Genomic DNA, 12,019 nt, shown 5'->3' with positions numbered 1-12,019 from the left:
GAGCTGATACTTGGAGGGATGAAGGGCACCCCTTCCTCTTCATCTGGGTGTCTGAGCGGTTTGGATTGCAGTCCCACTATTGGGTTCCATCGCGGACGAGATAACGAGCCAAAGCGGGGCCAATGTGCCATTATCAATGGTGTTTAATCTGTAGAAATGAGTTCTGTGTGTACCAAAAGTTGTAGAAGTGAAGGGATGAAATCCGCCATGCCACTTCCCACCCACCTTGTATTTATATGCCCACTGCACACAAGCACACAAGCGCTAGGAAAATGTGGATCTGGACTCAACCAGCCAAATGGCTACACGGGAGAATACTCCTATCTGATGGTGGAGGAGCTGAATGTTGTAGAAACGCCACACTTTGAAGTGGCTACAGGTCTTCGAAAGGCGAATCAATTAAACGGCGAACTTGCTAGAGCCTCATACAAATTCGACGCTCACCTCGGACCTGGATGCCTCAAGGCATTTTGTTGATCACGAGTCTATGCATGTCGTTGGCATTCTTGCCTGATTGCATCGACACGAGGCAAATATTCGCGCGATTTTCAATCGCCTGGAAGGAGATTTCAGGGTAAATCACATCATCACTATCGACACCTCCCACCCCCATCCTAGACAGCCAAAAAATGTTGACAAGACACGAAAAAAGGCAAACACGGTTATTAAGACATAAATATGCTGGTCGCCAATTGCTCGGATGTTATATACACTTGACTACTGGTAATTATAGTGGTATCATGCACAAACTCAAAGCTCCGACTCCTCTCGTGCGATGGTATCTTTAGCCCTGTCTTCGACGAAGGACTTGAGGATGTTGATCTTAACCTTGATCTCGTCCAGCTTGGTGGGTGCAAGGTTGCGCTTCGCAAGGATTCCGCTCAATCTGATACACGACAAAAGGTCAGCCATATTCAAAACACCGAGTCAAGCCAGAGAGCAGAAAAAGAGTACGAGAACCATGTTTCTTATTACGAGACGCTTGAAGACCCGAAAAAACTCACCGCTTAGTCTCCTTATCGATGTACTCAGCAGATCCATTAGCGACCTTCTCCATTACACGGAGATAGTGCTTAGATGCTGCTCCGGTAGTGGCGGCAAGGCTGAGCGCCTCTTTGTAGATTGCATCGCGGGCGCTAGATTGTGCGGTGAAGAATTTGTGTGCCAAAGAGTCAAATTCGGGTACAAGTCCAGCCTAAAATGACAAAGAAAGGAACAATAATCGTCAACAACACGATCCAGAAAGCATCCGTCTACTAGATCGATGAACGCACCTCGTCGTTCAGCCCACCACCGACAGCACGTTTTGTACCGCACTTCTCGTTCAAGAAAGAGACAATATCAGCCTCTGTACGTCCGCCATTATAATCCTCGGGTTCTTTGTCGCTCTTGGAAAAGAACAAGATAGTGGGGAATCCAGTAACTTCGTATTTTTCGCTAATTTGTCGGTTCTTTTGGTCATCGGCGTTAATGTTAGCAATGACACACTAAAACCAAGATCAGTTAAGCATAGTAATTCTGGGAAGTGTTCCAACTTACGTCGCTCTCAGGCTCAAACGTAGTAGCGACTATGAAAACATGACTATTAAAATTGAAAGTGTAGACAAAGAGCGAACCTACCTTTCTCGTAATGGGGCTTAAGGTTTTTGCAGTGGCCGCACCAGGGAGCCTAGTGACGATTCCATGAGTAAAAGGCTACCTCCTGATGATCCATGCTTACAGTGAAAGTCACGATAACATTTTTTGAAGGATCCTATAGGTATAATAAATGAATGAATGTGCCCAATAACTTCAGTTGTTAAAGGAACTAACCATGACAACTTCATCGAAGTTGTGAAGGTCCAAGGAAACAACAGCTGAAGGAGGAGGAGCAGGGATCTTTGACTTGACGCCAACCTTTTTGGTGATGCTGTTCAAGTGCATGCGTATAAGTGATGATTGCCATTCATTAGTTAATGACTTACAATTTGGCCAAACTATCCAGATCACGGCCTTCAGTGTACTTTTCGTGCTTCCCCTCACCGTCGAACCATAACAGAGCTGAGAAGTTGTATTAGCGGTAAGTGATGATGGAGAGTATGTCATACGAACTGGGGTATCCAGTTACTTCATATTTCTTCCCAAGAGGTTTTCCCTCGCCATCTGCATCAACTTTTGCAATGATAACCTTGTCTTTGGCATGTACGAAGGCATCTGCAAGTTGCTCATACACAGGAGCAAGGTTCTAAACAATTGGTCAGCAATGTCGAAACTTCTGTGCCGTCATTGCTCACTTTACAGTGCCCACTATGTTGAAAGAAGGATTTATAAGTATTCAAAGCGATGGAATATGGTGTACAGATGTACATACCACCATGGAGCAAAGCTAGAAGTAATGTCTTTAGTCTACTTTCATACTATTGACACGGTAAAGCACGAGAACTCACAACTCGACCAAACCAGGTGTGCCCTTTCCAATGACACCGTCAAAGGTGTCAGGAACAAGTTCAACGACATTCGACGCGCTGACACTCGCGACCAAGGCCGTCACGACCAAAGAGAAAGAAAACAACATAATGGAAAACGAGAAACAAGAAAGTGGTGGAAGACGGACTGACGTGGAGGAGCCTCCATCTTATAATTTGCTTGGTCATCCCGGCTCGGCGGGTATTGGTATGACCCTTGGGTCTATACACGCACACTGATGGCTAGCCGTGCATTTCTTCCCAGCGAAATGCACTGGATCTCACACCGACGATGCACAGACCTCCGAGCCCGAGAACAAATCCATCTCTGAGACCCAGAGTCTTCGCAGCCGCCAACAGACTCTTCGGGAACTTTTTAGGACCCGCCGACCCGAGATGCCCACCACGTGGATGAGTCAATTCCCGATTTAGCAGTTTTTTATCGCACCTTCGTCAGCTCGCTCGCAAATACTTGACAGTCAGGTCAGCAATTCGTTTACTCAGCACTGAGCAGCCACTTTATAAAATACCTTTGGACGTCAACCAGAGCCCATATACTATACCAGCGTCAAAATGGCCTCAGGAAAAGCCCGTGCTGAAGATATCGACCTCGAGGACGAGAACAATCAGGAAGAGCTGTTCATCACCGAAGATGATGTCCTTGAGGAAATAGAGGACGACGGTGACCACCCCATGGGCGACGACGACGACGACGACGAAGCAGCAGACACCGTTGGTGACTTGGCTGAAGGATCATCAGGTCACGTCGAAGATATATCTGTGCAGCATTTCTCAACGCACAACGCGTCCGTTTTTGCCGTGGCCTGTCATCCCACTCAACCTATCGCTGCTTCTGGGGGAGAAGACGACTTGGGATATATATGGGATATCACTGATGGAGAAATTCTTGTTAAATTGACGGGACACACAGATAGTGTAACAAGCACGGCCTGGAGCACAGATGGCGAGATGATCGCCACAGGAGGCATGGACGGCAAGATCAGAATTTGGAGAAGGGTCGGAAAAGAAAACTATAACACTTGGGAATTTTTGACAGAACTACAAGGTCCTGATGAGGTCATGGTATGTGTTAATTTACACTCACGTTTAGCACCGAGCTCAATCAGATCGCAGTTTTTGAGATGGCATCCCAAAGGCTCTGTGTTACTTGCTGGTTCAAACGACTCTACGCTTTGGCTGTGGCAACGTGAGTACCATAGTATTAGCTATACTGTCTATTTCATATAACCATTACGTTAGTGCCCTCCGGAAATACTATGCAAGTTTTTGCAGGCCACATGGGTCCTGTTAACTGTGGTGAATTTACGCCGGATGGTAAGACTTAAGTCTCCTGCAAACTTACTAAATACTTACCCATAGTTAGGAAAAAGAATCATTTCAGCAGATCAAGAAGGTTTCCTAATATTTTGGGATCCTCGATCTCCTACACCTCTATTCAAATTGGGCCCAGACGATGCTCGCTTCAGCCTTGACGGAATCACGTCTGTAGCTGTCAACCCATCCTCAACACTGGCAGTCGTCGGCGGTGCTGCTGGTGGCGTCCGTGTCGTAAGTTTGAGCAAAGGAGAGATTGTCTCAACATTGGGTGGTCATACCGAAGGAGAAAGCATCGAAGCCATCGTGTTCATCGATCTCACAGGAGCCGGTGGTTCTGGTTCTGGAGTGGTTGTAACTGGAGCCACGGATGGTAAAGCCTGCATATGGGATCTTAGCACAATGAGGTTACGCTCTACCCTTCAACACGAGGTCAGTTCATAAACTGTCGGAGAATTCATAATTTAACATTTATGGCTTGTTATCAGGACGCTATTACAACACTTCTCGCCCATCCTGCTCCCAAATCATATCTTTTGGTTTCTGGATCCGCCGACAAAACATTACGCACTTGGGATGCCAGAACTGGCAAGCTTCTACGAACACACACGGGACACAGGGCACCAGTTCTCGGTGCGTCGCTTGGATTAGATGGTTCTGTAGTCGTAAGTGCGGGAGATGATGGACATTGCATGGTATTCACCACAGAAGCTGAGGAAACCGAGTAGTGGGATGTTTGGAAACGATTGGACACAAAAATTCGAATGCCAGTGCCTAGATATATAACCTTCGAACTATCTTATTGTTGTGATGCACACCATCTCTAAATTATAATAAATCATTCGATTGAGACTGTGGTAATGATTATTTTTCAAAGCAAATATGTTATGCGTCGAACTTGTTAGCGCTCGTAAACCCTAACCATAGAGTTAGGCTTCATAAACGAATCGGTTCTATTCTCCCGTGACTAGGAAATAAGTAACTTGCCAAAGATTTGTTTTTGCCTCGTAGAGTCGTGCTATACATTCTGTGTAATGCCTTCCACACAACCGTACATATATTCAGAGAACGGAGACTCAACTCCCACCCCGCATGCGTTGCTGCCCTTTCTACAATCTCAATCACAAAACACTTTGACGAGGCTGTACCAAAGGCCATCATCATGTCTGTCAATATTTCGGTACGTCTATCTTGTTATATAGCCATATAATGGCTGACGGATGCATATAGGCTTCTTGCACCGTTAGAACGACAAATAATTATGAACCTACTATGGCTTGAGTCTGCTATAGCGGCGTCAACTATGGCGGCGTGGGTCATCCGCGAAGGCAAAAAGTACACGGTCGATCGCTGTTGCTGAGAGTCGTAAACAATTGTTTATAACTTCCTAGGCTATATGAAGATGCCCTTGCTACTCTCGGACGGTTGAACATTATACCACAGTCATCCACCAAGTTGGCACTGAACGGAACATTCAAGTCCGGGTTGCGTCAAGCGATGACTGGAGGGTAAGGCTCTGTCTATTTTCTTCGAGTTTTGGCGCAGCTGAAAACATTCATAGAGGATCCAGCGGGAGTTTCGGTGTCCCAGCTGATAAGGATGATAAAAGACAAGGCATTGATATTGAAGCCCTGGATGGATATGCCTTGGAACGATGGGAGGTATCTAAAGACCTTTCTGTTGTTACGGTCTTTAATTGAACTTGGAACGCTTTATAGACTATTCTACACTATATGGTGTCTTCAGGAACTGGCCAATCACCCACAAGACCGTCTCAAGGCGTTCTTTTTCTTCTACAGCGAAGTGGGTTAATGGCTTTGTCCCAGTATGTTTACCACTTTCTTTCCATTTGTCCACCTCTCATTATCACCCCTTCAAGCTCTTCATTACTTCAAATTACGTCCGCTGGATTCCAGTTCTTGCTTCACTCACCTCACGATCAACTTTGGGACTTACTGCTTCAATACCTACATTTGGCGGAGGTACATGGTGTTGCAGGCGTCAAATCCTTTTGGGTTAATCATTCTGTATAGGAGCGACAAATGGACCTCGTTGAGGTACTTGGATTCATATTCATGCTATCGACAATGGAGTTGGGGAGGGTACGACTTTCTGAGTATTGCTCAAGCATTGGACTAAATTACAATACCTCAGGAATACTCAACTGAAAATCTGAGTGGGACACAAAAGGCCATGCTGGAGGATCTGCGAGATTATGGCCTCATCTGGCAAAGGAAGGTATGTTGAAGTAACTATCTAAGTAATATGAAAGATTCAATTCTGTCTGCAAGCCTTCATCGAGGCGCTTTAGCCCTACGCGACTCTCGACTACCTTGACATCGTCAGCCCCGCCTCTTCCTACAGCCAGGGGCACAAGCTCTGGTCCGCAGGAAGGTTTCATCATTCTAGAGACCAATTACCGTGTTTACGCATATACTGGTAATTTCTTTGTCTCAATAATCTTCGATTCTCATTTAAACACGCATGTGTAGACAACCCATTGCAAACTGCTGTGCTCAATCTCTTCGTTTCGTTGAAATATCGTTTTCCAAACCTCGTCGTGGGCTCTATTACACGAGACAGCGTGAAGAAGGCTTTGATGAATGGAATATCTGCTGACCAGGTTGGTTAAGCTTACGTCGACTCTCCCATATGTCATGACTTGGGATTGATGTCTCCCAGATTATAAGCTACTTGACTGCCCATGCACATCCTCAGATGCGTAAAAATGTGTGTTGTTTCTCATATCATTTGACAAATTGTTCACGGAAAATTTTCATCCAGAACCCTCTGCTTCCGGTCACTGTACAGGATCAGATTAGACTCTGGGAGCTGGAACGGAATCGTTTAAAATCTCGGGAAGGTCAGCGACTACATTTTATGAGTTTAATAAATTATACCAAATATGGCTTACTTCAACAGGTTACCTCTACACCGCGTTTGCGTCGCAAGCCGACTACGAGTTTGTTCTTAACTATGCAAAGGAGCTTGATGTAGTGGTATGGGAGAATAGTGTCAAGCGATGTTTCTTTGGCACATTGGAGGGACACTCGAACATCAAAGGATTCATTGAGCGGCGCACACTGGCAGCAGGTTCTTGAATTTTTCATGGAGATAATGAAGAAGCAACCACAGGGAAATCCGGTTTTGTATTACGTTGTAGAGATTAACAGGTCTATGTAACTAATTTCGTTAATGATACATGTATGGGTATCTACAAGGGATACAATATTTTAAGAGATATCGCAGAGAAACATAAAGATGCAATAAAAATTCCAACAATCGTTCAACTAGCCACAACAGTCCAGAGCGCATTTACATGTCCCATTCATCCCACACAGATGCCGATGGAGTTGTCACTGCCGGCGTCATCACGCTAATTTCTTCTGTCTGCACCAGTTCTGCAATTCGTTCGCTGACGCCTTCTTTGTCGTCCTTTTTTCCCCGCATTACAACAAGCACTGGATCATCTTTCGTGGAATATGGTCCCGAATAAAGCAATCTGATGTCCTGCCCTTCGATGACCTGCACTATCCGACCTGTGCCAGCATTTCGTATCTCTATAAACTCGGGAGAGACAAGCAAAATATGCCCGTTACGATAGGCATATGATACAGCTTTGATCTCCCATTTGATGAATCCACTGCGACGGACAGGAACACCGTGTTTATTGATGTAGCACCCCATTTCTAACAGGAACGGGGACAGATGAGCACATTTTCCAAGTGATGAATAGTGTTTGCTGTTACCATCATAAATCACTAATAATTCATTTTGGTCAACCTTCACAAATCCTAGTGGTCGTTTGCCTTCGAGACGTGCTTTCAGCAGCGCCATAGGTTCATTGGTAAGTCCGTCCTTGAGGTCTGGGATAATATTTACAGCAGATTGAACAATGCTTCATAGAAGAAAGTTGATGTTAAAATTGAAAGGTAGGTACTACCATTGAGATAACTTACTTCGTCGGATCTAATGTAACGATTCCATCATTTGTGCAGACTCCAACTGTTTTCGATAAAGCCACAATGTCATACGCATCCTTGGGTATATAGCCCGGCTGAGAATGACGTACATCAGTCTTCATGTAATGTTTAATAACGGCGGAATCATCAAGCTCACTTCGCCATATGGTCTAAAGCAATGCATATTCGATGCAATAGACCTTCGGGGAACTATAGATAGGTCCTTGACATCTAGGGCTTCCAGTACTTGCAAAGTCATTGATGACGCTAGCCTTCGTTTCGAACAATAAATCACTAAGAATGAGCGGAAGGTGTCAAAAATTGTCAGATACGAATGGAACAGCTGTCCTCACACAATGCCCTGCCTCCCAGGTGTACGTGTCTGAAGAAGACAATGTGTGAATCATTACCGGCAATACGTTCCTTAGAGGCATCCACGGCAGTGGAATCCGTTTGGCCATCAGCAAAGCGGGCAAGAATATCCAGTGAGTAAGACGTCAATGAAGAGTCAACTTGGACGACAAGTCGGTTGAAAATTTTGTCACCCCACGTGATGAAAGCAGCCAAGGTGTTTGGTGTCCTAACAGAGACGGCCAGACGATATTCTTTGTATTCACAGGGTTAGAGAAATTACAAGTCGTTATTCAGTGGAATATACTGCTCACTTTCTGTCTTGACAGGAGCAACATAAACTCCTGGGCCGCACCCAACTGCAAGAAAACGTCTAGAACCATTAACTGGAAACGACATAATGTCAGAAAAACAGCATATAAGCAATAGGCAATATTTACAAAAGGGAACGGCGCATTGTATTCTTCCCGTGATGTTCATTCCATTGACCGGGGTGAAATCCCTGCCCACAGATCTAAAATATCCATCTGTGAGGGTTTGCGGATTGAACCACTAAAAATCGGAATCAGAATAAAGCGTCACTGGTCGACAAGCAAAAGGCTTACCATATTCGCCTCCTGGCGGACCTTGTGCACTCCGATTGTATCAACGAACGAATTGTACCATTTCTTCCGCAAAGCATCACTCGCAGTATATAAGGTATACCGCCGCGTAGAGCGACTTGCAGCGTGGTATATTGTGAACGGATACATTGGGACATTGCGATATCTATCCAACAAGCCACCGTCCTCTGCTTTCTCGCGACGTGGCTCGGGTGGTGTATTGAATGCTCCAAGCCGAAGGAAAGAAAGCGGTAATGGCTGCATACGTGAAGTTGCGTAAAAAAAACAAGCAACCCAAGAATGAAGTGAACGAACCCTTGACATGAGCAAACGTCTAACAGTGCCATTAGCACGCTTTTCTTCCCGAGTAAGAAGAACTAAAAGCAGAGTGTTCATATATGCGTGTTTTGGTGTATGACCTTGACCTACAATAATTGTCAAGCAATGCAGCAGTCAACTCTACCCATTTGTCAGAAAAACTTGTCTCGGTTCGGCTGCGACGCATGACAGGCCCTAGATATACAAGAGTGCGACTTCCATCATAAAGATCCATATCCTGACGACAACATGCACAAAAGAATTTAGCCCGAAACCAATTATGGTGATGGAGTACCACTCACAATGATTTCACCCTTTTGGAACACTAAACTTTCGCAAAGACCCCAGAATTTGACCTTGCTCTCCGCAGCTTCAATTCCAGGTTGGGTGCTCTTGATACAATCTTTTAAAATTCCAAGAATAATTGGCAACGTTTGCAGATCAGGGTGGTCATATTCGGCGTCAGTTAATTTCAAAAGTTGTTCAAGAAGTAGGTTAAGTCGTGGAAGTTTGGTAACAGGACGCGATAGGAAAGTGATCAGATCTCGTTTGCGTATTCTAGGGTCATTCGAAACAGATTGGATAAACGTCTCGTATGCACGGTTAGATTTCATTTGTTTTCGATGGCGAGATTCAGCTAGTGGGTATTGCTTGATGTACGTTTCGTAGTTTGAACGGAAGTCATCCCCAAGGGCAGCTAAAATGGCTGTTAATGGATGCACGCGAAAAACTTGCATAAAGACACTAACTGTCCAATATGATATCCGCTACTGATTGGATCAGAGGATGTTGCTCTCGTTGCCGTGCAAAAAGGGCAGCAAGAATACGTTGATGATAGGATAAGATAATTCGCAGATTTTGGAACACTTCATTGATAAAAATCCCCAAGCGGGACGATGATATTATTGGAGGCTTCGCCATGCGCAAGCCTTCAACATAAACCTTTGCAAAGGAGGTAAGTTACTACTAGAACGACGGCAAGAAAGCTGTAAAACAAACCGCTTCGACTGCCTCGAGGTCGGCGACATAATCTCTTTCCGATTTGATAACTTCAAAGATGACTGACTGCCTTTGAACTTCTTGCTTCCCTAAAGCATCTCTGGCCTCCTCAGGGACTAAGCGATGCCATTCTTGGTCCTTTTCAGATAATTCTCCTGCTTGAAAGCGACGTAAACCTTCTTCAGATGCTAGCCTGAAACACTTGCATTGAAAATGCGCAACGATATAAGTAAGGATGACTAGCTATGCTCACTGTTGATCGGTCAAGGCGCGTACTGAATCGTTATCGACTTCTTGATAATCTGCCTAATCAACTGTCAGGTCAGTCGAATAGCAAGCAAAAAAATCAACTACTTCATGATAATCTGAACCAAAATGACCGTCTTCACTGTATCCGTTGAAGGAGGATGCAAATGAAGTGACCGAAGTGTTCCGATGATGTAATGGTTGTGGGGGTTGTAGCGTCGAGGCACTGGAAGGGGATGCAAGATCGCTGTTACTATGATGGTGAGTTGGTCTTTCGCCAGACTGCATTTCATTCCGATAAGATGTAGACCGATAGTAATTTGGGTCAGGAAAGGGAAATGCGATCCTTTGACCAGTATCAATGCGAGGTCCTGCGCCGTGGCTAGCTAACGGCGTCGGGTATGTATCTTGCATGGACACCACGCGCGGCCGTGTTGGTCTAGACATTTGCGGTGGCCGATTCGATGTGAAAGGTGCGTCCCAGGGGTTTGGCAAGGGCTCTTGACCTGACATAGGGGGTGTGACTTCGAAGTTATAAGCTGTCGATGCCGGAAATGCATGGGCTGCGGAACTTGTTTGACCGATTACGGGCGGCTGAGCCCCGGGTGGCAGGCCAGGGAGTGCAACACTCGAGCGGCGTTGTTCGTACATTTAGATAGTAAATGTACAAATCTAAGAGGGCACGCCAAGCCTTAGTCAACATTTTTCTCATTTGATGGCGTTTGTCTGGGTCGGAGTCATTGAAGTCATCGACCTCATACATATTTATTTTTAAACTGGATTATGCTGAGTACCAATATCAAATGTGATTGCCTTTATGGAGGCTGTACCCATGAAGAAGAGAGATATCATTATCTTGATTCGAGCTCTGCACATGTGCATGGACTAGATATATATATAAAAGTGGACAAAGCTCATTCATAAACACGGGAGCCTGACAAAAGGTCCACCACATACAGCAAAGCAGAAAGCAAAAATCAATAAATAAATACGATTGCTTCATGAATTTGTAAAGTATGATATAGCATTACGCTAAATCAGATTTGGCTTTCGTTGGCTCTGAATTTTTCCTCCAGAACATCCAGACACGCAGAATGTCCTAAGCCATAAATTTCAATATCGGAAAATGGTACAGTAGATTTAGAAAATCTGACGTACCCGTTGAGTTCCGAATATCAAACCTGCCACAACTGGCACTGGGTTACGGAGATGAAAGAATCAGACTTTTTGCAATTGGGTTATATGGGTCCGAATGACTTACGGACAGCTTGGATTATAGTGCTTGTGATAGTGTCTATATTTGTCCTCGGAAAATACTGAAGAGATGATACTCTGTCAAGCCAGGTTGGGATTTCAGCTCACAGGAAACTAAAATCTCAGCGAGTCCATACCCTATAGCGACCATGGGACAAAATCCAAATATTACTACACGAAGGGCGACGTCGAAGGAGATGTGGTCATATGAGTTTCGCAAAGGACTTAATCTCCCTGTCGACTTCCAAAGACGCCAAAGCATAAATGCGATCAATCCTGGAGGATACCATGCATAAATAGACGTTTCGTACATCAAAGATGTAAGAATACTACCCTCTATGCATATAAATATTGCTAATGCCATGATAGTGAGAGCAGCAGTGATCTTTGGCCTATAAGTAGCATGTAAGGGCCATATCCAATCAAATAACGTTTTTAAGCCTTACGCGGCAGAGGTCGTTAAGTGGCAATACATGCCCAAAGGATGTCTTTCCACCGAATTGGGGTT

General features: G+C 44.9%; 4 protein-coding genes across 4 annotated transcripts; 2 read left to right on the top strand and 2 right to left on the bottom strand.

Moving 5' to 3' along the window:
• Nucleotides 1-750: 750 nt before the first annotated feature.
• Nucleotides 751-2,554, bottom strand: JR316_0005897 (Protein disulfide-isomerase erp38; the record flags this gene model as incomplete). Its single annotated transcript, XM_047891648.1, has 11 exons — nt 751-886; nt 1,005-1,195; nt 1,275-1,487; nt 1,540-1,568; nt 1,621-1,669; nt 1,721-1,753; nt 1,813-1,909; nt 1,965-2,040; nt 2,092-2,224; nt 2,274-2,286; nt 2,427-2,554. The coding sequence occupies 11 exons, from the start codon at nt 2,552-2,554 to the stop codon at nt 751-753; spliced, it is 1,098 nt and encodes a 365-aa protein (XP_047748997.1).
• Nucleotides 2,555-3,017: 463 nt separating this feature from the next.
• Nucleotides 3,018-4,507, top strand: JR316_0005896 (Angio-associated migratory cell protein; the record flags this gene model as incomplete). The annotated part of the gene is made up of 5 exons (XM_047891647.1): nt 3,018-3,527; nt 3,579-3,651; nt 3,705-3,779; nt 3,829-4,211; nt 4,268-4,507. 5 exons carry the CDS (start codon nt 3,018-3,020, stop codon nt 4,505-4,507), a joined length of 1,281 nt encoding a protein of 426 aa, XP_047748996.1.
• A 306-nt stretch (nt 4,508-4,813) lies between these two features.
• On the top strand, nt 4,814-6,880 carry JR316_0005895 (General transcription and DNA repair factor IIH subunit TFB2; the record flags this gene model as incomplete). The annotated part of the gene is made up of 13 exons (XM_047891646.1): nt 4,814-4,959; nt 5,010-5,114; nt 5,171-5,287; nt 5,341-5,440; nt 5,498-5,604; nt 5,659-5,761; nt 5,813-5,881; nt 5,934-6,017; nt 6,071-6,218; nt 6,272-6,402; nt 6,462-6,509; nt 6,564-6,642; nt 6,702-6,880. The coding sequence occupies 13 exons, from the start codon at nt 4,814-4,816 to the stop codon at nt 6,878-6,880; spliced, it is 1,416 nt and encodes a 471-aa protein (XP_047748995.1).
• A 214-nt stretch (nt 6,881-7,094) lies between these two features.
• On the bottom strand, nt 7,095-10,908 carry JR316_0005894 (Rho1 guanine nucleotide exchange factor 1; the record flags this gene model as incomplete). The annotated part of the gene is made up of 14 exons (XM_047891645.1): nt 7,095-7,677; nt 7,739-7,836; nt 7,899-8,035; nt 8,095-8,346; nt 8,407-8,478; nt 8,533-8,644; nt 8,698-8,952; nt 9,010-9,071; nt 9,124-9,250; nt 9,315-9,709; nt 9,762-9,954; nt 10,012-10,204; nt 10,265-10,317; nt 10,366-10,908. The coding sequence occupies 14 exons, from the start codon at nt 10,906-10,908 to the stop codon at nt 7,095-7,097; spliced, it is 3,075 nt and encodes a 1,024-aa protein (XP_047748994.1).
• Nucleotides 10,909-12,019: the final 1,111 nt, after the last annotated feature.

This window comes from Psilocybe cubensis, chromosome 5 (genome assembly GCF_017499595.1).
Source record: "Psilocybe cubensis strain MGC-MH-2018 chromosome 5, whole genome shotgun sequence".
NCBI lineage: Eukaryota > Fungi > Basidiomycota > Agaricomycetes > Agaricales > Agrocybaceae > Psilocybe > Psilocybe cubensis.
Note: the sequence above shows the minus strand (reverse complement) of the source record. Positions and strands in the feature narration are given on the sequence as shown.